The 26,797-nt window shown below is 45.3% G+C and overlaps 1 protein-coding gene across 4 annotated transcripts in view; it reads right to left on the bottom strand.

Annotated features, from left to right (window-relative positions):
* RUBCN (rubicon autophagy regulator) overlaps nt 1-25,041 on the bottom strand; it is a 55,954-nt gene extending 30,913 nt beyond the window's left edge. The window contains exons 1-8 of one of the 4 annotated variants that reach the window (XM_039369931.1): nt 24,792-25,041; nt 13,107-13,260; nt 10,429-10,512; nt 9,342-9,501; nt 5,997-6,103; nt 4,722-4,869; nt 2,828-3,367; nt 470-514 (exon numbers count right to left, since the gene is read on the bottom strand). In XM_039369931.1, the coding sequence (XP_039225865.1) occupies nt 470-514; nt 2,828-3,367; nt 4,722-4,869; nt 5,997-6,103; nt 9,342-9,501; nt 10,429-10,512; nt 13,107-13,260; nt 24,792-24,820 (1,267 nt within the window). In that variant the 5' untranslated portion in view covers nt 24,821-25,041. The remainder of the gene's footprint in view (nt 1-469; nt 515-2,827; nt 3,368-4,721; nt 4,870-5,996; nt 6,104-9,341; nt 9,502-10,428; nt 10,513-13,106; nt 13,261-24,791) is intronic. The other 3 variants (XM_039369933.1, XM_039369932.1, XM_039369934.1) reach the window with 3 other exon arrangements.
* Between the last annotated feature and the right edge of the window lie 1,756 nt (nt 25,042-26,797).

Genomic DNA, 26,797 nt, shown 5'->3' with positions numbered 1-26,797 from the left:
CAGGTGTTAAGTTAGTAAGAGGATCGTTAAGTGAACGCGGCTTCCCTATTAATTCGGTTCGTCAGAAGGTTGCAACCGGGGACACTGCGAGCGTCATAAATACGAGTCAGTTGCCCAGCCTCTGAAGTTTGATCGTGTGAGCTTGGGATGCCTGCAGAAGTCGTTAAGTATGGAAACCGGTCATAAGTCACTTTCCTTCCCTGGTCAATTTCAACCGTCACCAAAGGAACTCTTGTAAGCCGAGAACTATCTGTTGGTTCCGTGACAGAGGCGTGTTCTGTGGGGCAAGCGTGTTGAATATTCATGCGGGGAAGAAGACGTGGTCTCTAATTCTAAACTCCCAGACGAGAACCTTCGAGAGATTTTGCGGAGGTTTTGAACTCAGGACAAGGAACTACCAATGGATGGGAAGGGGGGAGAAGCAGGACGAGAAAGGGAAGATGGATTGGTAACATGCTGGTTCCCAAACCTGCGACAGGATCTTCGATTATAATGCTGATGTCTCTGCGCCCTCCTAAGGACGGGCGGCGAAAGCAGGAGAGAAGGTTAAGAGAAAAACAGAATAAAAATAGAAAAAAAGGAGCGTTATTTTCCAAGAGAGAATCCTAGCTGGGTCCTTTGGAGAGCGTCGCCCAGATCTTCCCAGGCTATAAAATCCACAGTCACAATTACGATACTCGGCAGTCGTGATCACTTCCTGTTTTCCCATCTTTTGGGGGCGATCAGCGGTTCTCCACCTGTGGGTCGGGACCCCATTTGGGGTCGAACGACCATTTCACGGGGGTCGCCAAACAACGCAGTCTGCCATTTCCCCCCCCCCCTTTTCCTTAGCTGTGCTACTCCCTTTTATTCTATTGGCTTTTGAAAGCCAATAGAATAGACTCTCTTGAATAGAGTCTAATTCTATTGGCTTTCAAAAGCCAATAGGAATTGTCCGGGCTGTCTCTGCCCTGCTGAACCCGCCAAAAGTCCCAGTCTGCAAACGGTGCTGCGAGTTGTCTGCAGCGAAGGCGAGCTGTCTGGAAGCTTCCACCCCTCCCTGCTGAGCAACTACTAAAAATGTAAGTAAAAGAGGGCCAGGGGTGGGAGGTGGGAAGCCGGCGGGCGCAGGGAGGATTGCTGGCGTGCGTGAGGCCCGGCGGGTGCCTTACCTCCCTTGGGCTGGGCCAACTGGTGGCCCAGCCGGTGGTCGGCCTGCGCCGTCTCTGCCGCTTGCCAGCTACGCCTTGCCCGGCGCAGGGGGCGGCACCACGCATGCGCGGCGCTCCCGGATAGGGAAAGTCCTCGACTTACGACCGGTTGGGTAGTCCTCGACTTATGACCGGTTGGGGTCGCGGCATTCAAAAGGTTGAGAACCACTGGTATAGATGTTTTTGTCAACCGTGGCCACTTTAAGATGGGTGGACTTCAACTCCCAGAATCCCCCAGCCAGCCGTTGAAGTCCACCCATCTGAAAGTTGAGCAAAACGGATCCAGAGGAGTTTTCCCAACCAGGTAAGCAAACGTCAAACTCCCCAGAACTCTCAAGAACTGTCCTAGGGACTGAGGAATGCTGGGATTTGAAGACCACCCCCTTTTTAGAAAGCCTGTTGTCTGGGGTAGAGAGGTATCATCAAACTACAATTCCCAGCAGCCCTTGCCAGAACGTGGAAAGCGAGAATGGAATAGAGCACTATTTGAGGGACGGGCTTTTCCTTGCCTTTCGATGTAGATTATTTGTAAAATATCTTCTAAAGATAAGACAGACATTCCCAAATTAATTAAGGGGATAAGGGGACTCAGCATTCCAAGGCAACCAGGTCTCAAACTGGTTTAGGATGCAATACACACTGCAACATACTTAAACTGATTACAGTACTGCGTTAATCCATTTTCTGAGACCACACAGTATGTTCCACCCCATTAAATCAGCCAATTATATAAAAGCGACAAAAAATTTTTTTTACTTAGCAGCAGTGCTTTTTTTTTGTAAAAAAAAAAAAAAAAAAGGTGCCAGAACTCACACATGTCATATAACCCGCCTTGCCTACCCTACAAGGTTCCATCCAAAAAAGGTGCCGGAACTCCGTTCTGAGCGTTCTATGACAAAAAAAGCCCTGGGCTAGCAGTAATAATAAGAATTATTAGCTTAAATATGAGACAGTAGATATTAAGAAAAAAAGGCAGGAAGTATTAAATGTTGAAAGAGGAGGAATTTGGGTTACTAAAGTTAAGAGATCTGGAAATTACCAGAAAATAAGAATATTATTGTATTACTAATTAGCTGATGCAAGATGGTGAGAACTCAAATAGATAAGACCTGCATTCTGAATGGGAACGCACGTGGCAGATAGAAAAGACCAGCTCTGTAGTTGGTCATCTGAGCTAAAGATTTTGTCGCTTTTTTATTGGTGTTCTAGTTTTACATTTAAGCATTGGAAAAGCAACGTGGCGGCTGAGTTGGTCAATAATTCCATAACTTACAAATATCTTTAGTACAGATCTCAAACTATTACGTTCAATATTTCTGATCAAGGGTCTTCAAACTTGGCAACTTTAAGACTTGCAGACTTCAACTCCCAGAATTCCTCAGCCAGCATGGGGGCCATAGTTCCCCCATGCTGGCTCAGGAATTCTGGGAGCTGAAGTCCACTAGTCATGAAGGGGCCATAGTTCCCCCACGCTGGCTGAGGAATTCTGGGAGTTGAAGTCCACGAGTCTTAAAGTTGCCAAGTTTGAAGACCCTTGATCAGACTAAACCAACAAGGACTACCTGTTGTGTCTAGATACACTTCTACACACATACGCACACACACACACACACAAACACACATTTCTCCCCTCTTACCATGAGCTTTTGCAGAAGCCACATTGGTGTCCGACTGGGAACGCACGTGGCTCCGTTTGGGTTTCCCTTGGAGAACCGAGGTCTGTCCCTCGGAGAAGCTGGACCGCCGTAAAAGCGAGGACTTCCAGCTGCCTCCTAGCTCCCCCCAGGAGGAAACCGACTCCAGCTTCTGAGAGCTGCCGGACGAAAACAGATTGGAGGAGCTGCTCCCTGAACTGTTCAAGGTGGCCGGGCCGGATACTTCGGGACTGTCGCAAGCCCGACTCGGCCGGCCGAGATTCCCGATGGCCAGATATTCCGGCCCGTCCGTCTCATCTTGGCTTCCGGACCAGGGGTCTGAGGTCGGGTTCGGCGGAAGGCCGGTGCTCGTCCCAGCAGCCGGGGCATTGTTGGCGTCGTTGGGGCTGGAGATGCCGAGAGGAGGACCGGCCAGGTGTTGGGGGCACCTGCCTTCCTGATGCCGGGGAGTGGAGGTCCAAGCGGCGTTTTCTTCAGACCGAACGGTGCCACCGAACGCCGGAGGGCTTGATAATCTCCTGTCTAGGAAGAGAAGGGGGCACAGACAAGGAATCTACCTTATTTTCGGTGACGATCTGGCTACCAGAACATTATTGTCATTTTTTTTTTTTACTGGGCACAATGGCACACAACAAAAATGAAATTGAGTTGCCCGCTCTCAACGTGAAACACATACATGACACATACCTAAACATACTATTTACAGGTGCGATGTGGTTCCGGCTAATGTAACATTCCAAAGAACTTCCAGGCATTGATTTTCCTAAAAGTCTTTTATTGTTACAAAATGTCGGCACAGGCACAACGGAGGGATGCTAGGATCTAAGTTGTCTTCCTCTGAGCAGTTAAATAAGTGTTTCTCAACCTTGACCATTTTAAGGCATGTGGACTTCAACTCCCAGAATTCCACAGCCAGCAATGCTGGCTGTGGAATTCTGGGAGTTGAAGTCCACATGCCTTAAAATGGTCAAGGTTGAGAAACACGAGTTAAATTATCAGCATGTTCCCTCCCTAAATTAGCCCTCCTATCTCACATTATCCAATTAGTGTGAAGGTCAAATGTTTTCTTCCTCTTTCTTTCCCGGGCTTTACCCCCAACGCCCCTTCTGCTCTTTATTAACCCCATATTTACCAGACAATTCTGCATATTGTCAAAAGCAAGAATATACAATATTTGCAGCGTTGACAATGTGTATAGACTCACACCTACATATACGTAACAAATAAATATTAAATACTGCCCATCTTGAATATGTAACAGAAGGAGGAAGCTTGAGAGTTCACAAGGTTAATGCACTCTAGGATTGTGTTGGCTTTTTTGGCAGCTGCAGCACACGGCTGGCTCCTATTGAAGGGATCGTCCACTAGGACTCCGAGGTCCCTCTCACAGTTGCTACTCTTGAGACACGTACCCCTTATACTACGCCTGTACATTTGGTTTTTCTTGCCTAAATGTAGAACCTTACTTTTTTCACCCCTGAATTTCATTTTGTTAGATAGCGTCCAATGGTTAGGTGTGTCTCCAGACTTGGTTTCACTTTTGACGTGCCCATACTTTGCAACCAATAAACACGTTCTTTGAGGAAACTGCAAGCCTCGGAGCTCTGCTTTATTCGTCTCTGTCTGTCGGAACCACGGCATCACCCTTTTCGGCCCCATCGTTAACTGCCACTAAACAAACGGTCGTTAAGTCGGGGACTACCTGTACGCCTTCCAATTCTATCCAATTGATGGGAGGGGGGGGAGACCTAAAACTGCCCCAAACGGCAACCTCAAACCGAACGGTGGCAGCATCCACGTTGCAGTAACTGAGTAGTAGAAGAGAGATTTATTTTTTTAAATAATAATCCCTAGCATGCCACTGCTCGTGGCTTACCTGGGATGCTGGCGTAGGTGGACGGAAGCCCTGAGAAGGAGCCGAGGTAGCGATGGGCTGTGTTTTCAGCAGGAGGGGTAGAGATGGACCCCAACAGGGCTGTGAGGCTCTTCGTCCGGGACTCGGAGGCTTCGCCTTTCCTGGCAAACTGAAAGAAGAGCCGGGTTGAGGCCACGGAGGACTGGGGATGAGCATAGCATCGTAGGGCTGGAAAGGGACTTTGGAGGTCTTCTAGTCCAACCCCCTGCTCCAGACAGGAGTCCTGATATATATCATCCTGGTCAAATGGTCGCCTGGTCTATTTTTGAAAACCTGCACTGATGGAGCAGCCACAATTTCTAGAGGCAAGTTATTCCACTGATTGTCCCAAAGGTGCTTTTGAAAGAAAGAAAAGAAAAGAAAAGAAAAGAAGGAAGGAAGGAAGGAAGGAAGGAAGGAAGGAAGGAAAGAAGGAGGAAAGAAAGAAGGAAGGAAGGAAGAGGGAGGGAGGAAAGAAAGAAAGAAAGAAAGAAAGAAAGAAAGAAAAAAAGAAAGAAAGAAAAAAAGAAAGAAAGAAAAGGAAAGAGTAGGGAAGGAGGGAGGAAAGAAAGAAAGAAAGAAAGAGAAAGAAAGAAAGAAGAAAGAAAAGGGAAGGAAGGAAGGAAGGAAGGAAGGAAGGAAGGAAGGAAGGAAGGGAGGGATGGAGGGAGGAAAGAAAGAAAGAAAGAAAAAAAGAAAGAAAGGGGAAGGAAGAAAGAGGTAGGGAGGAAAGAAAGAAAGAGTAGGGAGGGAGGGAGGGAGGGAGGGAGGGAGGAAAGAAAGAAAGAAAGAAAGAAAGAAAGAAAGAAAGAAAGAAAGAAAGAAAAGGGAAGGAAGGAAGGAAGGAAGAGGGAGGGAGGGAGGAAAGAAAGAAAGAAAAGGGAAGGAAGGAAGGAAGGAAGGAAGGAAGGAAGGAAGGAAGGGAGGAAAGAAAGAGTAGGGAAGGAGGGAGGAAAGAAAGAAAGAAAGAAAAGGGAAGGAAGGAAGAGGGAGGGAGGAAAGAAAGAGTAGGGAAGGAGGGAGGAAAGAAAGAAAAAAAAGAAAGGAGGAAAGAAAAAAGAAAGAAAGGAAGAAAGGAAGGAAGGAAGAGGGAGGGAAGAAAGAAAAGAAAGAAGGAAGGAAAGAAAGAAAAGGGAAGGAAGGAATGAAGAGGGAGGAAAGAAAGAAAGAAAGAAAAAGAAAGAAAGAAAGAAAGAAAGAAAGAAAGAAAGAAAGAAAGAAAGAAAGAAAGAAAGAAAGAAAGAAGTTCTTTCTCACTATAGAGGCGTCGATCTGGGCCAGAAGCCGGGGGTTGTTCTGCTCCACAGCCTCCAGGCACTGCAACATGACGGTGACGTGGGCGTCACTCAGCAGAAAAGCTGAATCTGTAAAAGAAGTTTAAAAACGGAGGGCAGAATTGTGCCTTTGGCCCTGTGCCTCTATGGTGGGGGAACAGGATCTCTTCACCAACTTGGCAACTTGGCAAGACGCGGGGGGGGGGGCTTCAGCTCCCAGGATTCCCTCCCTAAACGCAGCTTTAGCAACAAGACTGGTGGGCGAAGGTGTTCTGGATTTGTTTTTTTGTTTCTTCAAGTGGCCGGCTAAGTGTCAACACCAACACAACTTGGGTTGATGATTAATCCATGGAGGGGAGAGCCCCTTCCGTTAAAACTAAAGTCCAGATGGGGAAGAGGGAAAAACAGGTCTCTGAATCAGGAACGGCGAAAGGAAGCGTGGAAGAAGATCAGGAGTCAACTCGACAATTTACATTTGAATTGGCACAGCGTCTCCGACTTTGACCACTTTTAAGACCAGTGGACTTCAACTCCCAGAATCCCCCAGCAAGCAGACCTGGCCGGGAAATTCTGGGAGTTGAAGTCCAGGAATCTTAAGAGTTGCTAAGGCTGGACCACCCCTTGACCTAGGACAGTGGTTCTCAACCGGTGGGTCAGGACCCCATTTGGGGCCGAACGACCATTTCACGGGGGTCGCCAAACAACGCAGTTCGCCATTTTTCCCCCTTTTCCTTAGCTGTGCTACTCCCTTTTATTCTATTGCAGTGGTTCTCAACCTTTTTAATGCCGTGACCCCCAACCAGTCGTAAGTCGAGGACTACTCAACCGGTCGTAAGTCGAGGACTACTCAACTGGTGCAGCCCCGTTTGCAGAATGGGACTTTTGGCGGGCTCAGCAGGGCAGAGACAGCTTGGACAATTCCTATTGGCTTTTGAAAGCCAATAGAATTAGACTCTATTCAAGAGAGTCTATTCTATTGGCTTTCAAAAGCCAATAGAATAAAAGGGAGTAGCACAGCTAAGGAAAAGGGGGAAAAAAATGGCGGACTGCGTTGTTTGGCGACCCCTGTGAAATGGTCGTTTGACCCCAAATGGGGTCCCGACCCACAGGTGGAGAACCACTGTTCTATTGGCTTCTATTGGCTTTTGAAAGCCAATAGAATAGACTCTCTTGAATAGAGTCTAATTCTATTGGCTTTCCAAAAGCCAATAGGAATTGTCCAGGCTGTCTCTGTCCTGCTGAGCCCGCCAAAAGTCCCATTCTGCAAACGGTGCTGCGCCAGTTGAGTAGTCCTCGACTTACGACCGGTTGAGTAGTCCTCGACTTACGACCGGTTGAGGGTCGCGGCATTAAAAAGGTTGAGAACCACTGACCTAGGAAATATTTGCATGGGAAAACGTTACGCCCGAGATAAGCGATTCCAAAAAAAGCTGGCGACGTCCGCTTCCCTATTGCTACCAACATATTCCAAGCAGCAGATAAAAAGCAAACTGAGGATCCGTAGGGAAAACCAAAGTAGTCCTTGATTTAGGAACAACGCTGAGCCCAACATTTCTGCTGCTAAGCAAGACAATTTTTAAGTGAGTTTGGCTCATTTTATGACCTTTCTTGCCACAGTGGTTAAGGGGAGCATTGCAAGTTGTTAAGTGAGTAAGCCGGTTGTTAAGTGAATCTGGCTTCCCTTCATTGACTTTGCTTGTCGCAAAAGGGGATCACGTAACCCCCCAGGACGTTGCAATCGTCAGTTGGCAAGCATTTGAATTTAATTCACATGGCCACGGAGAGGCTGCAAGGGTTGAAAGTGCAAAAAATGATGTTTTTACAATGCTGTTATAACTTCTACGGGTCGCTAAACAAATGGTTGTAAGTCGAGGATTCTCTGTGTCCGATGCCTCCAAACCTGCCAGAATAAATTCCTTGTGTGTTCAATCACACTTGGCCAATAAAGAATTCTATTCTATTCTAATTTCTATTCTATTCTATTTTCTACTCTAATTTCTATTCTATATTCTATTCTATTCTATTCTAATTTCTATTCTATATTCTATTCTATTCTATTCTAATTTCTATTCTATATTCTATTCTATTCTATTCTAATTTCTATTCTATTCTATTCTACTCTATTCTATTCTATTCTATATTCTATTCTATTCTATTCTTATTCTATTCTCTAATTTCTATTCTATATTCTATTCTATTCTATTCTAATTTCTATTCTATTCTATTTTCTACTCTAATTTCTATTCTATATTCTATTCTATTCTAATTTCTATTCTATTCTATTTTCTATTCTATATTCTATTCTATTCTGTCTAGTCTATTCTAGTTTAAATTCTATTCCATTGTATTCTAATTCTATTCTATTTTCTATATTTTATTCTAGTCTATTCTAGTCTAGTTTATTTTCTATATTCTATTGTTGTTCTAATTGTATTCTATTCTATTTTCTATATTCTAATCTATTCTATTCTATATTCTATTCTATTTTCTATATTCTATTTATTCTGTTCTCTTCTAATTCTCTTCTCTTCTATTTTCTATATTCTATTCTAGTCTAGTCTATATTCTATTCTGTTCTATTCTATTCTCTATATTCTATTTGTTCTGTTCTGTTCAAATTCTATTCTATTCCCTATATTCTATTCTAATCTAGTCTAATTTTCTATATTGTATTTATTCTGTTCTGTTCTATTCTAGTCTCTATATTCTATTTGTTCTGTTCTGTTCAAATTCTATTCTATTCCCTATATTCTATTCTAATCTAGTCTAATTTTCTATATTGTATTTATTCTGTTCTGTTCTGTTCTGTTCTATTCTCTATATTCTATTTGTTCTGTTCTGTTCAAATTCTATTCTATTCCCTATATTCTATTCTAATCTAGTCTAATTTTCTATATTGTATTTATTCTGTTCTGTTCTATTCTAGTCTCTATATTCTATTTGTTCTGTTCTGTTCAAATTCTATTCTATTCCCTATATTCTATTCTAATCTAGTCTAATTTTCTATATTGTATTTATTCTGTTCTGTTCTATTCTATTCTCTATATTCTATTTGTTCTGTTCTGTTCAAATTCTATTCTATTCCCTATATTCTATTCTAATCTAGTCTAATTTTCTATATTGTATTTATTCTATTCTGTTCTAATTCTATTCTATTCTATTTTCTACATTCTATTCTAGTGTATATTCTATTCTATTCCATTCCATTCCATTCATTCTATTCTCTATTCCATTATCTTCCCTGCCCTTCTACGCTGTATGATGAATGGAAGGCGGCTTCTGAAAATTGGGACAGAAAAGGCTGAAAAATTCTGTCCAGAATTCTTACCAGTGTAGAATTTCCTGATATACTGCTTGTTCTCCAGCAGAGGCTTCAGCTGAGCTGAGAGGCAGTGGAACTGCAGGCTGTGCTGAAGCCAGAGCTCGGCAACCGTTCGCTCTCTGGCCTTGTCGGGATTCTGCTGCCCGTTCTCGTGAAGGTGGAGGAACTGCAAAGGAGGAACAAGGTTGCAAGGAAAAGCAGGCCAAAGCCAGGGGGAACAGAGCAGCCATGACAGAGTTGGAAGGGACCTCGGAGGTCTTCTAGTCCAACCCCCTGCTCAGGCGGGAAAAATTACACCATTTCAGACAAGTGGCTGTCCAATCTTTTGTTAAAATCTTCCAGTGTTGGAGCATTCACAACCTCTGGAGGCAAGGAGTTCCACCGGTTCGTTGTTCTGAGTGTCAGGAATTTTCTCCTTAGTTCCAGGTTGCTTCTCTCCTGGATGAGTTTCCATCCGTTGCTTCTTGTCCTGCCTTCAGGGGCTTTGGAGAAGAGCTTGACTCCCTCTTCTTTGGGGCAGCCCCTCAAATGCTGGAATACTGCTATAATATACCCCCTAATTTTTCTTTTCTCTAGACTAGACAGGCTCTATTCCTGCAACTGTTAACATCATAACAATTGGAAGGGACCATTCTAGAGGTCTTCTAGTCCAGCCCCCTGCTCAAGCAGGAGATTCTATACCACGGGTGTTCAAACTTGGCCCTTTTCTGACTTGTGGACTTCAACTCCCAGAATTCCTCAGCCAGGCACTCAACGTCCACAAGTCAAAAAAAGGCCAAGTTTGAAGACCCCTGCTCTATCCCATTTCAGAAAAATGGCTGTCCAGTCTCTTCTTAAAAGCTTCCAGCGTTGGAGCATTCACCGCTTCTGGAGGCAGGTTGTTCCACTGGTTGATTGTCCTCACAGTTAGGAAGTTTCTCCTTTCATTCCAGGTTGCTTCTCTCCTTGATGAGTTTCCATCTGTTGCTTCTTGTCCTGCCTTCAGGGGCTTTGGAGAATAGCTTGACTCCCTCTTCTTTGGGGCAGCCCCTGAGATACTGGAAGACTGCTATCCTGTCACCCCTGGTCCTTCTTTTCATGAAACTAGACATACCTTCTCCACATGATGGGCCGCGTGGGGGCTCAGCCTAGGCACATCCTTCACAAACTGCCAGTAGTCTGTCTTCTGGCAATGCACCTGAAGGGAAACAGAGGCAGAGTTCAAATTCCTCCAGTGCTAGTAGCTGCAAGTAGCCTCCCACTTGCCACCGAAACCCAACCAGGCAGAAAAACAGGAAGAAAACTAACGGGTTTGCAGCTGCTGAATATAAATGGTAAAAGGAGAAACATTTGCCAGCAGCAAAAGATAAAAAAAGTCTTCTTGTTCCTGCTTGAAAATCAGCTAGCCTAGGCCGCTTTATGACTCATGGACTTCAACTCCCAGAATTCCTGCGCCAGCCATGCTAAGGGGAAAGAGAGAGGTTTCCAAGCTGAGGAATTCTGGGAGTTGAAGTCCGCAAGTCATGAAGGGGCCATAGTTCTCCCACGCTGGCTGAGGAATTCTGGGAGTTGAAGTCCACCAGTCATGAAGGGGCCATAGTTCTCCCACGCTGGCTGAGGAATTCTGGGAATTGAAGTCCGCAAGTCATGAAGGGGCCATAGTTCCCCCACACTGGCTGAGGAATTCTGGGAGTTGAAGTCCATGAGTCATGAAGGGGCCATAGTTCCCCCACACTGGCTGAGGAATTCTGGGAGTTGAAGTCCGCAAGTCATAAAAAAGCCAAGGTTGCCTACCCCTGAGGTAGGCAAATCTTAAAGAAGGTGATTATTACAGTCAGTCCTCGACTTACAACAGTTTATTTAGTGACTGTTCAAAATTACAACAGCACTGAAAAAAGCAACTTAGGACTGTTTTTCACACAATCATTTGCAGCATCCCCGTGGTAACGTGATCCAAATTCAGATGCTTGGCGACTGATTCATATTTACGACGGTCGCAGTGTCCGTCATGTGATCCCCTTTTCCGACCTTCTGACAAGCAAAGTCAATGGGGGAAGTCCGATTCACTCAACGACCATGTGACTAACTTAACAAGTGCACCGATTCACGTGACAACTGTGGCACGAAAGATCGTAAAACGGGGCAAAAATCAATTAGCAAATGTCTCCCTGGGCAACAGAAGTGTTGGACTCTGTCGTAAGTCGAGGACTGCCTGTATTTGCTTATTGAGAGCCTGAGGAAGCTTAAAAAGAGATTCTCCTCTAACGTTCAATCGCCACAACAACCCTGTGAGGTTGGTTAAACGGAAGGAGAAAAGGACCAGTTCAAAAAGCTCTGTGTGATAAGACTCTGTGGGTCTATACTGGCTGGACTGGTTTCCCCAATGGGCTTATTTGGGCTGAGTGTTGCTGGGCTGGCTGGGGAATTCTGGGAGTTGAAGTCCACAAGTCTTAATGTTGCCAAGGAAACACTGGCTTAGTTGGTAGAATTTATCACCCGACTGACTGAATTTGCCAAATTACAGGTAGCGCTCAACTTATGAGCACACCTGAGCCAGAATTTCTCTGTTAAGAAAATTGTTAGGCAAGAAAGCAGGCAGTGAGTTCGAGTCCCGCCTTAGGCCTGAAAGCCGGCTGGGTGACTTTGGGCCAATCAGCAGGAGACAGGAAGTTCTAGTCCCGCCTTAGGCATGAAAGTCGACTGGATGATTTTGGGCCAATCACCAGGAGATGGGGGAATTCTAATCCCGCCTTAGGCATGAAAGGCGTCTGGGTGACTTTGGGCCAATCATCAGGAGACGGTGAGTTTGAGTCCCGCCTTAGGCATGAAAACCAGCTGGGGACTTTGGGCCAATCACCAGGAGATGCTGAGTTCTAGTCCCGCTTTGGGCATGAATGATGGCTGGGTGACTTTGGGCCAATCAGCAGGAGACAGGAAGTTCTAGTCCCGCCTTAGGCATGAAAGGCGGCTGGGTGACTTTGGGCCAATCATTAGGAGACGGTGAGTTCGAGTCCCGCCTTAGGCATGAAAGCCGACTGGGTGACTTTGGGCCATACTCTGTCTCTCAATCCAACCCACCTCACAGGGTTGTTGTGGGGCGTATAGGAGGAACAAGGTATGTTGGACATATTCATCGCCTGGAGTTATTTCTAAAAATAATACAAACAAACAAACTGGATACAAAGAAACGAAAACATCCTAAGACAGTGGTGGCGAACCTATGGCACGCGTGCCAGAGGTGGCACTCGGAGCCCTCTCTGTGGGCACGTGCGCCATGCCCTGGAGACGGCAATTGTCTTCAACCAGCCACCCGCTAACTTGCCGAGGTCCCACGTGGCCGGATGCATCCCAGCACCCATGCGCTTGCTGGCCTCTGTGTGCGGGGGCCAATGGTGTCAGGCAGCAGCCCCCTGGCCCCTGCCTCGCCTTGCCCTGCAACATGGCACCCCCGCCCTGCCTCGCCTCACCCGCAGAACCAGCCTCCTGCCCACCACCCCACCCACCAGAGACCTCTGGATCTCCCCCAAACCTGACCGGCCCTCCCAGGAGCAACATCGAGTTGGCCGTGCCCCACCCTGGCCACGCCCACCCGTCTGCCATGAGCACTGTAGCCACGCCCACCTGACGGCCACGCCCACCGGCACCCGACGATACATAAGTGGGTTTTGGGTTGAAGTTTGGGCACTCGGTCTCCAAAAGGTTCACCATCACTGTCCTAAGACACAAATCCAATTTCCTTTGCTGCCCCAAAGTGCAGCCCCCCCACAGGGTGCCAAGCACAGAGAACCCTACCTTGTCTAGGATGAGGCCATGATACAGGATGCTGTGCATGTCCCTGCAGAGCCGCTCCAAGCCGCCATATTTCGACCAGACGTTGGGATGGTTGATGGAGACTAAGCCTTCCACCGTAGCCTTCAGGTTCCCCAACAGCGTCCAGTGTTCTCTCCTGAAACATAAAGACGAGTCTCAGCCAGCCTATCCGGAAGAGGATCCAACCAGTGGAACACATGAAAGTGAACAAGGTCATACGTTCAATTTCGCAGCTACTCAGATTGTCGGCTGAGCAGGTACAAAAATAGCCAGGGAAATAATAGATGCCTGGGAAACGGGCCAACGGTCGATCAACAGGAATACTGATTTACCACCAGCTTGTCAGGCACAGATAGTCCTCGATTTGCAAACAGTTCATTTAGTGACTGCTCAAAGTTACAACCGCACGGGAAAAAGTGACTCGTGATCACATTTCACACTTATGACCCTTGCAGCACCCCAGTGGTCATGGGGTCAAAATTCGAAAGCTTGACAATTGGTTCGTATTGAGGACGGCTGCCGTGTGCCGGCGAGTCATGTGATCCCCTTTTGCGATATTCTGACGCTCAAAGTCCACGGGGGGGGAAGACAGATTCGCTTAACAACCGGGCGACTCCCTTAATGACCGCGGTGATTCAAATGTGGCAAGAAGAGTCGTACAATGGGGCGAAACTCACTTCACCAATTTCTCAAGCAACATAAATTCGGGATTCAGTTGTGGTCGTTAAGTCGAGGACTGCCTGTCATTTGTTCCTATCAATGGAGCTTGGAGCTGCCTGAGTAAAATAAGGTAGGTTAATGAGAGGGTTAGAAAAACGGAGCAAGAATGGCATAAATTAAAGGGAATCACAATCTATGCATTTGGGTGGCTTTTTTTGTTTTGAAATGAGTTGCTTTTATCCTCCCTTTTAAGCAGGCTGGACCAACTTTCATTTCCAAAACCAGGCGAGGTGCACTTTACATGCAAGCCTAGAAAAGCAGCATAAGGCAAATAGCAAAACTACGCCCCAAACTCCAGAGAACGCCATTAAATAGGCATTCAAAGTAAGCAGTTAGTTAGTATCTGGTGGTCAAAGCCAGGGGTCTTCCAACTTGGCCCTTTGAGGACTCGTGGACTTCCACTCCCAGAATTCCTCAGCCAGCCTCCATTTTGTTTGTTAGATTTAAGACAGGGGTCTTCAAACTTGGCCCTTTTCTGACTGGTGGACTTCAACTTCCAGAATTCCTCAGCCAGCCTCCATTTTGTTTGTTAGATTTAAGACAGGGGTCTTCAAACTTGGCCCTTTGAGGACTTGTGGATTTCAACTCCCAGAATTCCTCAGCCAGCCTCCATTTTGTTTGTTAGATTTAAGACAGGGGTCTTCAAACTTGGCCCTTTTCTGACTGGTGGACTTCAACTCCCAGAATTCCTCAGGCAGCCTCCATTTTGTTTGTTAGATTTAAGACAGGGGTCTTCAAACTTGGCCCTTTTATGACTTGTGGACTTCCAACTCCCAGAATTCCTCAGCCAGGCACACTGGCTGAGGAATTCTGGGAGCTGAAGTCCACAAGTTGTGAGGTGGCCAAGACTGAAGACCTCTAGTCTTAAAGTTGCTACGGTTGGAAGCCCCCTGGCTTAAAGGGGCCACGCTTGGGAGACCGAGATCTAAGACAGGGGTCTTCCAACTTGGCCCTTTGATGGCTTGTGGACTTCAACTCCCAGAATTCCTCAGCCAGCTTGGCACGCTGGCTGAGGAATTCTGAGAGTTGAAGTCCACAAGCCATCAAAGGGCCAAGTTGGAAGACCCCCTGGTCAAAGCAGTTCAAAGGTAAACAGGTGTGCCTCACCTGGGCCAGTCAAATTCTGCCGCATCGTCAGAATTCGACTGATAAGGGGAGACTTTAATCTGGACAAACATGGTAAGCAGGCCACACCTGCAAAAGGTTGTGCACTGGGTGGGTGTGTTTCCTGGTTACCAAATAGGTAGGCTTAATGACATGGACTTTACACTCAGAGTTGTCCCCTGAAGATATTCCCGCCAGGGGCGCAAAGTCACACGTGGCAGAATGGACATATTATTATGGGTGGCTCTCACGAACACCAGCTTGACTTTGCTTCGGTGATGCTGTTAGCCTTTGCAAGTAGAGCAGACAGAACACGCGACCATAGTTTAGGGGACTGGATGCTAGAACATACGAAGAGCGGTTACAGAACTGGGCATGGCTAGTCTAGTGAGAGAGGGCTCTCTCCATGCCATAGGTTCGCCACCACTGTTCTGTTCTGTTGTTCTGTTCTATTCTATTCTTTCTCTATTCCATTCTATTCATTTTTCTATTCATGTTTCTATTCTATTCTATTCATTTTTTTTCTATTCTATTCTTTAATTTTCTATTCTATTCTTTCTCTATTCCATTCTATTCATTTTTCTATTCTATTCTATTCTTTCTCTATTCCATTATTCATTTTTCTATTCATTTTTCTATTCTATTCTATTCTTTCTCTATTCTATTCTATTCATTTTTTCTATTCTATTCTTCAATCCTCTAATATTCTATTCTATTCTATTCTATTCTATTCTATTCTATTCTATTCTATTCTATTCTATTCTATTCTATTCTATTATTCTATTCTATTCCATTCCTATATTATTCTATTCTGTTCTGATACCAAAAAGGAATCCCTACAGCGGCAAGAATAATATTTGCGCAACATTGGAAAAATGAAGGGATACCATAGAATGAAGAAATAATAATAATAATAATAATGATGATGATGATGATGATGATGATGCTCAACACTGTCCGTATATATAGCCAAGATATTGTAATGGAGTTTGGCTTGGACAAATGTGCCACACTTACTATCAAACAAGGAAAAGCAGTGAAAACTGAAGGAATCAAGATGCCCCACGAAAATAACATTAAGAGTCTGGATGAGGAAGATTACTACAAATACTTGGGTATCCTTCAAGCTGACAACATCAAGCACACTGAAGTCAAGAAAAAGATTAGAGGTGAATACATCAAGAGAGTGAAGAAGATCTTAAAGTCCAAACTCAATGGAGGAAATACCATAAAGGCAATCAACACCTGGGCAATCCCAGTCATTAGGTACACAGCTGGAATAGTGGACTGGACTCAAGCAGAACTAAAAGCAATGGATAGGCAGACCAGAAAAATAATGACAATGAATCATGCCCTTCATCCACGCAGTGACATTGATAGACTTTATCTACCAAGGCAAATAGGTGGGCGTGGAATGCTACAAGTACATCAGATGGTTGAAGAAGAAAAAATGGCTTTGGAAGAATATCTGAAGAACAATGATGAAGATGCACTGAAATTAGTATATCAGGAAGGCTTACTAACTACTGGAGAGATCAAACTGGCCTACAAGAAAGACCAAATGAAGAACAGAATAGAGGCATGGGAAGACAAAGCACTACATGGCCAATACATGAAAAAAATAGCTGGGAAAGCAGATAATAATAAAACCTGGCAATGGCTAAGAGCAGGAAAATTGAAGAAAGAGACCGAGGGACTAATTCTGGCTGCACAAGACCAAGCCTTAAGGACAAATGCATACAAAGTCAAAATTGAGAAGACAGCAACAGACAGTAAGTGCCGCCTATGCAAAGAAGCTGAAGAAACAGTGGACCACTTGGTAAGCTGTTGCAAGAAGATTGCACAGACTGATTACAAGCAGCGGCATGACAAAGTAGCAACAATGGTGCATTGGAAGATCTGCAAAAAATATCATTTGCCTGTAAGCAAAAACTGGTGGGATCATAAAATAGAGAAAGTCATAGAAAATGATAAAATTAAACTGCTCTGGGACTTCAGAATTCAAACAGACAAGCACCTGCAACATAACACCCCAGACTTAACAATTGTCGATAAGAAAGACAAAAAAGTCTGGATAGTGGACGTGGCAGTGCCTGGAGATAGCAGAATAGAAGAGAAAGAACTGGAGAAGATAACAAAATACAAAGACCTACAAATAGAAATAGAAAGACTGTGGCAAAAGCAAGCAAGGGTAGTACCAATAGTCATAGGCTCCTTGGGTGCAATCCCAAAACAACTGGAGCACCACTTGAACACCATTGGCATTGACAAATTCGCTATTAGTCAATTGCAAAAGGCGGCCTTATTAGGAACTGCTTCCATCCTGCGACGATATCTGTAATACCATCAAACATCCACATCTGCCTATCCCAGGTCCTGGGTAAGGACTCGATAGGTAGACAAAATGCCAAATCCAGTCTGAACATCTGGCTGACTGTGCGATGATCCAAAATAATAATAATAATAATGATAAAGTTGGAAGGGACCTTGGAGGTCATCTAGTCCAACCCCCTGCTCAGGCAGGAAATCTTATACCATTTTGGACAAATGGCTGTCCAGTTTCTTCTTAAAAACTTCCAGTGTTGGAGCATTCACCGCTTCTGGAGGCAGGTTGTTCCACTGGTTAATTGTTTTAACTGTCAAGAAGTTTCTCCTATTTGACTATAAAAGACTGAAAGAAAAAGAAGAAACGGAATATGATCAAACTTGGGACTTATTTTACCGATGGTTGGAGGAAAGAATAAAGGATGAGGAATTAAATATGTATTAGCGCGTTTAAACCCAGACAGCACGTTGGTTGAAAAATTATTATTGTATGTATGGAAAAAAATCAATAAAATCTTATAAAAAAAAAAGGAATCCCTTGAAGAAAAACGACTTCAGGCCAGCGCAGCAAAAGCCCAATAAAGTGCATTTAAAACATGAGCAACTTTCTAGGTGTCCTTTAACTGATCCATCCACCCAGCCTAGCCGAGAAGACTTCCGCGCCCAAAGTGGGCGTCTTCCCACGCTCTGCCATCTATGACCTTCTCAATCAGCTGCCTGCCGAAGCTCACAGCTGGTTCCTTCTCCATGCAAAACATTGCGTCACGAGCACACAACGGGGCTTTTCACAATAGAGGACGGAGGACTGATTTCCAGCGATTGCACCAGGGTGTCCCAATTGTTGTGACTCTCTGCTCTCTACTTAAAGAAGTAATGGAGCCCTTGAACCTGGACATCTGTCTTTTAGTCTAAACCAGTGGTTCTCAATCTGTGGGTCGGGACCCCATTTGGGGTCGAACGACCATTTCACGGGGGTCGCCAAACAACGCAGTCCGCCATTTTTTCCCCCTTTTCCTTAGCTGTGCTCCTCCCTTTTATTCTATTGGCTGTTGAAAGCCAATAGAATAGACTTTCTTGAATAGAGTCTAATTCTATTGGCTTTCAAAAGCCAATAGGAATTGTCCAGGCTGTCTCTGCCCTGCTGAGCCCGCCAAAAGTCCCATTCTGCAAACGGTGCTGCACCAGTTGAGTAGTCCTCGACTTACGACCGGTTGAGTAGTCCTTGACTTACGACCAGTTGGGGGTCGCGGCATTAAAAAGGTTGAGAACCACTGGTCTAGCAGCCCGCAACGTTTCGGGCATGGGGGACCCGTTACGTGGAGAAAGGTTTTTCCGCAGACCGGAGGAGACGTGGTTTCGCGTACTGTCAATTGCCAAGTGTCTGGATTTTGATCACGTGACCACAGGGATGCAGCAATGATTGTGTGAAAAACAATCGTAAAGTTACTTTTATCCAGTTTCGTTGTAATTTCGGTCACTAAAGGAACCGTTGTTCAGTTGAGAGCTATTATCTGTCTTGGTCTGACAAAAAAACGTTTCTGTTGTAAACAAAGGCTGCACTGTTTGGGACAAAATGCATCGTAAAATCAAATTTAAGACACAAGCTTCCTGTCTTTGCAGTCAAAAGTATTTCATCTGTCGCTTTCCTAACAGCGTGTGTCATGTCATTGCATTTTCATGCCAGCTAGAAGATGGGCGTGTTATTTATGCACAGACGTGCTACCGTATAATTAATGCTCAAATCCAGCCTCCAGAACAACAGAAGAATCTACCGCCAACGTTCCTTCCTTTCTTCCCTTCCTTCCTTGTTCTTCCTTCTCAATCCCATCTCCTTCCTTCCTTCCTTCTTCCTTCCTTCCTTTTTATTGTAAGTTTATTTTACCAGAATCTTGCAACTCTGAAAGCATCTCTCCCCTCCTATACTTTCCAGAAAACTAGGGAGGGGTCCCTTCTACGACATTTCCCACGCCCCCCTTCCTTCTATTGGCTGAGATAACTTTTTGAATGACATTTGCCTAAGTTTCAGTTCTTCCACCTGTCTCCCAAGGTCATTCTCATAGCACATGAAAGGACTTAATCTCTTCTTTTTCCTTCCTTCCTTCCTTCCTTCCTTCCTTCCTTCCTTCCTTCCTTCCTTCCTTCTTCCTTCCCTCTCCTTCCTTCCTTCCTTCCTTCTTCCCTCCCTCTCCTTCCTTCCTTCTTTCTTCCCTCCCTCTCCTTCTTTCATTCCTTCCTTCTTCCCTCCCTCTCCTTCCTTCCTTCCTTCCCAAGGTCATTCTCATAGCACATGAAAGGACACCATCTCTTCTTTTTCCTTCCTTCCTTCCTTCCTTCCTTCCTTCCTTCCTTCCTTCCTTCCTGCCTGCCTGCCTGCCTGCCTGCCTGCCTGCCTGCCATGGTGACCCAGCATTGCAGGCTAATTCACTGACCACAGCCAGGATTTCGATCCTGACCAGCTCATGGTCGACTTAGCCTTCCGTCCTTCCCAGGTCGGTAAAATGAGGACATAGATTGGGGGGGGGGGGTGCAATAGGCTGACTCTGTAAACCACTTAGAGATGGCTGCCCAGCACTGTGCAGCGGTATACAAGTCTGCGATCTATTGCTAAGTGCTATTCACGGGATGGTCTGCTTCGTACCGTAGGTCTGAAGATGGGATTCCACACCCTAGCGTCGACTCACCAATGACCCAGCCTGCCTACCTTTGAATCAGACATTAAACTATCCTGGTTTCGTTCCAAAACGGAGCCACAAACATAGCTGGCCCCATTTCGAACCGAGCATGTGCTGATTCAACCGTTACCGGCGCTGCATTCACCACCCTGAAAAAGCAATCCGAAGCCTGGCGAGGCTTCCAATTGTCACAAAATCTATTCAAAAAAGTTTGCGGCGGCGGCAACCGAGATGACATCGCAGGAAAGGTAACGCGGTTAGTCACACACGGTTGTTAAGTGAATCCGGCTGTCCCTCGTTGACCTTGCTTGTTAGGTCACAAAAGGGGATCACGTGACCCTGGGGGGGGGAACACTGCGACCGTCATAAATCTGAGTCAGCAGTCAAGCACCCGAATGTAAATTAGGTGACATGGGGGAGGCTGCAATGATAATAACGGTAATAAGCGTGAAAAATGGTCGTCGGTCCTTTTTTGGGGTGTCGTCGTTAACTTCGGACGTCACTAAACAAACTCAGGACTGGAGCTAAAACATACAAGGAACGGTTGCTGGAATTGGGTCTATCTAGTTTAATGAAGAGAAGGACGAGGGGGGACAGGATAACAACGTTCCAATATCTCAGGGGCTGCCCCAAAGAAGAGGGAGTCAAGCTGTTCTCCAAAGCCCCTGAAGGCAGGACAAGAAACAACAGGTGGAAACTCATCAAGGAGAGAAACAACCTAGAACTAAGGAGAAACTTCCTGACATTTAGAACAATTAACCAGTGGAACTCCTTGCCTCCAGAAGCGATGAATGCTCCAACACTGGAAGTTTTTAAGAAGAGACTGGACAGCCATTTGTCTGAAATGGTACAGGGTTTCCTGCCTGAGCAGGGACTAGATGACCTCCAAGGTCCCTTCCAACTATTATTGTTGTTGTTGTTGTTGTTGTTGTTGTTATTATTATTATATAACTATTGTAAGTCAAGGACAGCCTGTACTGCAAATGGCAGAAAGGAGGGCTGGAAAATATGGGATAACACACAGAGAGCCTCCCACGGGAAAATTTGCTTTATTTATCTGTGGCATGAAAAAGTTATATTCTTCCTACTTACTTTAACGAAGCAGAATCTATGCCAAGAATTCCAAAGGGAGCATTTCTCTGGCTGCCTCCATTCTATTAAGCCAGCGACCCCCCCAACTGGTCGTAAGTCAAGGACTACTCAACTGGTCGTAAGTCGAGGACTACTCAACTGGTGCAGCACCGTTTGCAGAATGGGACTTTTGGCGGGCTCAGCAGGGCAGAGACAGCCTGGACAATTCCTATTGGCTTTTGAAAGCCAATAGAATTAGACTCTATTCAAGAGAGTCTATTCTATTGGCTTTCAAAGCCAATAGAATAAAAGGGAGTAGCACAGCTAAGGAAAAGGGGGAAAAAATGGCGGACTGCGTTGTTTGGCGACCCCCGTGAAATGGTCGTTTGACCCCAAATGGGGTCCCGACCCACAGGTGGAGAACCCCTGTGTTAAGCCATGACAAACACAGCCGGCTTTGAACGCAACCGGTCAGTTTCCTGGACGACAAGCAAAACTTGGTTTGGGTCATCTGATTCACAAGGAGGGTTTTCTTGGGAAAGTGAAAATGAAAAGTAAGCTGTATGGGGGGGGGGGAAGGAACCTAAGCTAACCATGAACTTTTATCTTTGGATGTTGCTGTTTCTTCTTCTCACTTTTTGGAGAACTGTTAAGTCATCACTCTAGACAGCAGAAAGACCTCTTGATTGCATTAAATAAAGTGAAATTTAATTCTCTACCCAAACAAAAGAAAGAGCCAGGAAGCGGAGATGATTGACAGGAGAAGCCCAGCCTCTAACGCAGGACTAAGGGATTGCCAAGAGTCAAACAACCTGACTTTCAATTTTAGTCACGGTGTCGAAACAAGTTTTTTGTTTGCCCTTTTTTCTTAGTAAGAGAGAAGCAGAAAGGAGAAATGGACTCAGGGGATTAGACGTAGTCCTCAACTTACAACAGTTCACTTAGTGACCGAATTTAGAACGGCAGTGAAAAAGGGACTTAGGACCGTTTTTCACACTTAGGACCGTTGCAGCATGCCTGTGGTCATGTGATTTACATTCGGATGCTTGACAACCGACTCATATTTATGACGGTCTCAGCATCCCCTTTCGTGACTTTCTGACAAACAAAGTCCACGAGGAAGCAGAATTCGCTTAACAATTTTGTGACTAATTTAACTGCATCCAGTTTTGGTCACCACGATGTAAAAAAGATGTTGAGACTCTAGAAAGAGTGCAGAGAAGAGCAACAAAGATGATTAGGGGACTGGAGGCTAAAACATATAAGGAACAGTTGCTGGAATTAGGTATGTCTAGTTTAATAAAGAGAAAGACCAGGGGGGACAGGATAGCAGGGTTCCAGTACCTCAGGGGCTGCCCCAAAGAAGAGGGAGTCAAGCTCTTCTCCAAAGCCCCTGAAGGCAGGACAAGAAGCAACGGATGGAAACTAATCAAGGAGAGAAGCAACCTGGAACTAAGGAGAAATTTCCTGACAAATAGAACAATTAACCAGTGGAACAACCTGCCTCCAGAAGTGGTGAATGCTCCAACACTGGAAGTTTTTAAGAGACTGGACAGCCATTTGTCTGAAATGGTATAGGGCTTCCTGCCTGAGCAGGGGGTTGGACTAGATGACCTCCAAGGTCTCTTCCAACTTTATTATTATTATTAGATTAGCCAAACCCAGTTCCTGCAACCGTTTTTCATATGTTTTTGTTTCCTTCCAACTTTATTATTATTATTATTATTATTATTATTATTATTAACCACATGCAGTGATTCGCTTTACCAATGGGGCAAAACTCAGTTAGCAAATTTCTCACTTATCAACCAAAACGTTGGGCTTAATTGTCGCTGTACTTTTGAGGACTACCTGTTAATTTCTCACTCCAAAACCGGTCTTTAAAAAAAAAAAACCATTCCAGAACTGATCAAATAATAAATCTCTGCTAGCTTTTTAGTTTTGACTGTGGTTAATCCTTGAAAAGTCCCTAGAAAGAGATCAAAAATGGCTATTTCTGGCTCAGCTGTCTCCTTCGGAGGCATTGCTACTCAACCCGCAAGTTTCACCTAGCCATGATTCACAGTTGCTGATGTGCCACCGTTTTTAAAATGTTGGTTTTGGAAAACCGTCATCAGCGTAAGGCGCTCTTCAACCCTTCCCTAAGGGCTTTAATCTAATTTAATCCAGTTGCGCGTTAAGAAGGATTTCCTCCTATCCTTGGCCTGCTAAATCTGGTCAGGCCTCCTTTTTGAAAATAATAACCATTTATTTATTTTTTCGTATTTCTGAACCGCCCATCTCCTGCAAAGAGGATATATATATATATATATATATATATATATATATATATATATATATATATATATATATATATATATATACACACACACAGGTCGTCCTCAATTTACATCTCAAACTGCTTTCCCCCCCCCCAAAATGCAACTAGATTTTTCCGTGTGTTTTTTTTTCTTTGAAAATGTTTTGCTTCTCATCCAAGAAGCAGAACTGAAAAAGCTTCTTGGATGAGAAGCGAAACATTTTCAAGGAAAAAAAACAAAACCCAAGAAAGTCAAACTGCCTTTTAGATAAATACAGATCGTCCTTGAGTTACAACAGTTAATTTAGTTCAAGGTTACAACAGCATTGAAAAAAGTGACTTATGACTTATTTTTTCACAATTGCCACCTTTGTAGCATTCCCATGATCACGTGAACCAAATTCAGACGCTTGGAAACTGACTCGTACTTATGACAGTTGCAGTGTCCCCCTTTTGCGACCGTTTGAAAAGCAAAGTCAATGGAGAAAGCCAGATTCACTTAACAACAGGGTTACTAACAAATGCAGTGATTCCCTTAACAACTGTGGCAAGAAAGGTCGTAAAACGGGGTTAAGAAATGTCTCACTTAACAACAGAAACGTTGGGCTCCCTTGCGGTCATAAGTCAAGGACTATCTGTAAGGGGGAACATAAACTTAATCATTCCAATTTAGGCTGGCTTTTTTCCGTCTCCCGTCACTTTCGGTTATCAAGAGAGGCACCCAAAGGTCATCTACCGGTAGTCCTCAACTTACGACCAAGCCCAACATTTCCACTGCTAAGCCAGACAGTTGCGAAGTCAGCTTTGCCCCATTTTGTGACCGTTTTTGCCCCCGTTGTTAAGCGAACCACGGCAGTGGTAGAGCGCGTCACACGGTCGTTAATTGAATCTGGGTCTTCCCCGTTGACTTTGCCGCAAAAGGGGGAATCGCGTGACCCCCGGCAGGTTGCGACCGTTGTAAGTACGAGTCAGTTGCCAAGCGTCTGAATTCGGTTCACGTGACTGTGAAAGGTTGCAACTGCGAAAAACGGTCATAAGTCACTTTTTTTCCGTGCCGTCGTAACTTGGAACTAAATGAACGTTGAAACTCGAGAACAATGCCGGGGGACGCTGCGACGGTCGTAAATCCGAGTCAGTTGCCGAAAGCGTCCGAAGTTGGATCAGGCGACCAACGGGGTTGCTGCGACGGTCGTCAAGTGTGCCAAACGGTCCTTAAGGTTGCTTTGGTCGGCGGCACTGTAACGTCGGTTACTAAACGAGCGGTCGTAAGTCGAGGACTGCCTGTGTTTTTTAACCTCAAGACCCCCCCATGAGTTTATCCCCCCCTTGCTTCACCCCCACTGCAACCCCGCCCTCCTGTCACCCTTCCTTGTCTTAGCCCCCCCCCAGGGTCCCCCCCTTTTCGCCTCAGCCCCCCAAACTCAGCATCCCCTCCCTCCCACGGCTCCCCTCTCCCCCAAACTCCCCCCCGCCCACCTGCTCTCCTCCTGCTCTCCGACCTCCATCCCCGGGTCTCTCAGGGACCCACGACCTCACTGCCGGCCCGAGAGACACCCTGTCCGAGGCCACCGCCGTCTCCGCCCGCTGCCATCGCCGGGCCCCGGGCGGGAAGCCTCTGCCCGGCGCCGCCTCCTCCTCCTCTTACTCCTCGCCCCACCGCTCCGTCACCGCCAGGGACTGCAACTCCCGGCATGCCCTGCCCAGCTTCCGCTCGTGGCGCCCCTCTCGAAGCCGCGCCTCCGCCACTGGAGCGCCGCGCATGCGTACATCGCCAGGCCCGCGTTCTGAGGGACTTCAACTCCCGAGAGGCTCTGGCGGCACTTCCGGCCTGTTTTGTTTTTTTTTTTGCCCTCAGCTCGCCGAGCCTTGGGACGATCCGTGTCTGAGGGGGGGGGGAAAGGGCTGGGACGCGTGTTTGGATGGTTGTGTGAATGACGGGACCGGGCTTTAGTTAAAAATAAGTCGCGCGTTCCAAAATATCGGTAAATCTTGCGGTTTTTTTTTTTTTTCAAAAGGACAAGAAGCAACGGATGGAAACTAATCCAGGAGAGAAGCAACCTGGAATTAAGGAGAAACTTCCTGACAGGGAGGACAATTAACCAGTGGAACGGCTTGCCACCAGAAGCGGTGAATGCTCCAACACTGGAAGTTTTTAAGAAAAGACTGGACCTATACAGTCTCCTGCTTGAGTAGGGGGTTGGACTAGAAGACCTCTAAGGTCCCTTCCAGTTCTATTCTGATCGATTGTATTCTACATATGGCATCTACAAGGAATTTAATTATAGAAATAAGAACAATATAGCATTGTAATTAAGGCAAATGTAGTTTAATAAATAAGGAACTATTAGGAGAAGGAGTTTTAGGTGTGTTTGTCGCCTTGCGTTACTTGCAAAGAAGCAAAGGTGGGATAAAAATGAAACGATCGGGTTGCATTTGCCAGATTCTGCAAACTGATAATGCGGCGAACATTTCCCAAGAGTTAGGAGAGCAGCAGGCAAGTCTTGCTTAGCGATGGAGTTATAAATGTTTAGTTACAATTATTTGTACCTTTGTTTTTGATTGGAGATGCTGTGAGTGCTCTATGGGGAGAAGGGCCAGCAGCACCTTGAAAGGTGTGAAGGAAAGAAAACATGCTTTTATGCTACTTTGGACTCAGATCCAGCCAGCTGGGACTGACTGGGTTATATAAGGTCAAAGTATTTTCCACTTACCCTTGGGACTAATTCAAGTAAACTCCTACTTAGATCCAAATAGGAGGGCATATTCAATTAGGTTTTACTGCCTTAATCTTTTATGATGCTGTTTTTATTATGTTGTGAGACTCCCACGGAGTCCTTTGATTGCAAGCTTTTATTTTATTTATTATTTATTTGTTAAATTTATTGCCCCCTCTCTGTGGGGCTACCCTAGCCATCTGGAAACAATAAAAAAGGAGGAAATGAAAAGAGTGTAAATGAAACAGAAGTAAAATAATAGCGCCGTCAAATCAACAATAAAAAGAAAACAAGAATAGATCAAGGCGTGGCTACATCAGTATGAGATGGGTGGCCCAGAAATTGAATTGCAAATAAATAGGGCATATTTTTTTTTTGCTTTTGGGTCCCAGGGTGTCTCACGCACACATATGTATATGGGAATAACTCTCTGCCCACACCTTGGCAGTCTAAAAATAGCACACAAAGAAGAACTTACGGGAACGAAAGAAGAAAAACTGCCAGAGCAGGAACTGCTGCTAAAAAGTTAACATTAGCTTTTAGAAAAGTGAAGAATAAGCTATTCAGAGAAAACAGAAACTGGCTTTCAATGCAACTGCATGAGCTGGTCTTCTAGTCCTTATGATCTGCAGAAATAGATAAAGCCCTGTGCTTTGGGCCTTTTGTTCAGCATTTAGTTACAGGAGATCCTTGATTTACGACCACGATGGAGCCCAACATGGGTTCTGATGGAAGTTAGCCCCCCCAGAAGGAAATATTAAAAAGGGC

The sequence above is a fragment of the Crotalus tigris genome, unplaced genomic scaffold (genome assembly GCF_016545835.1).
Source record: "Crotalus tigris isolate CLP2741 ecotype Arizona unplaced genomic scaffold, ASM1654583v1 scf7180000021321.634910, whole genome shotgun sequence".
NCBI lineage: Eukaryota > Metazoa > Chordata > Lepidosauria > Squamata > Viperidae > Crotalus > Crotalus tigris.
The sequence above is the reverse complement of the archived record's forward strand: the minus strand, read 5'-3'. Positions and strand labels throughout refer to the sequence as shown.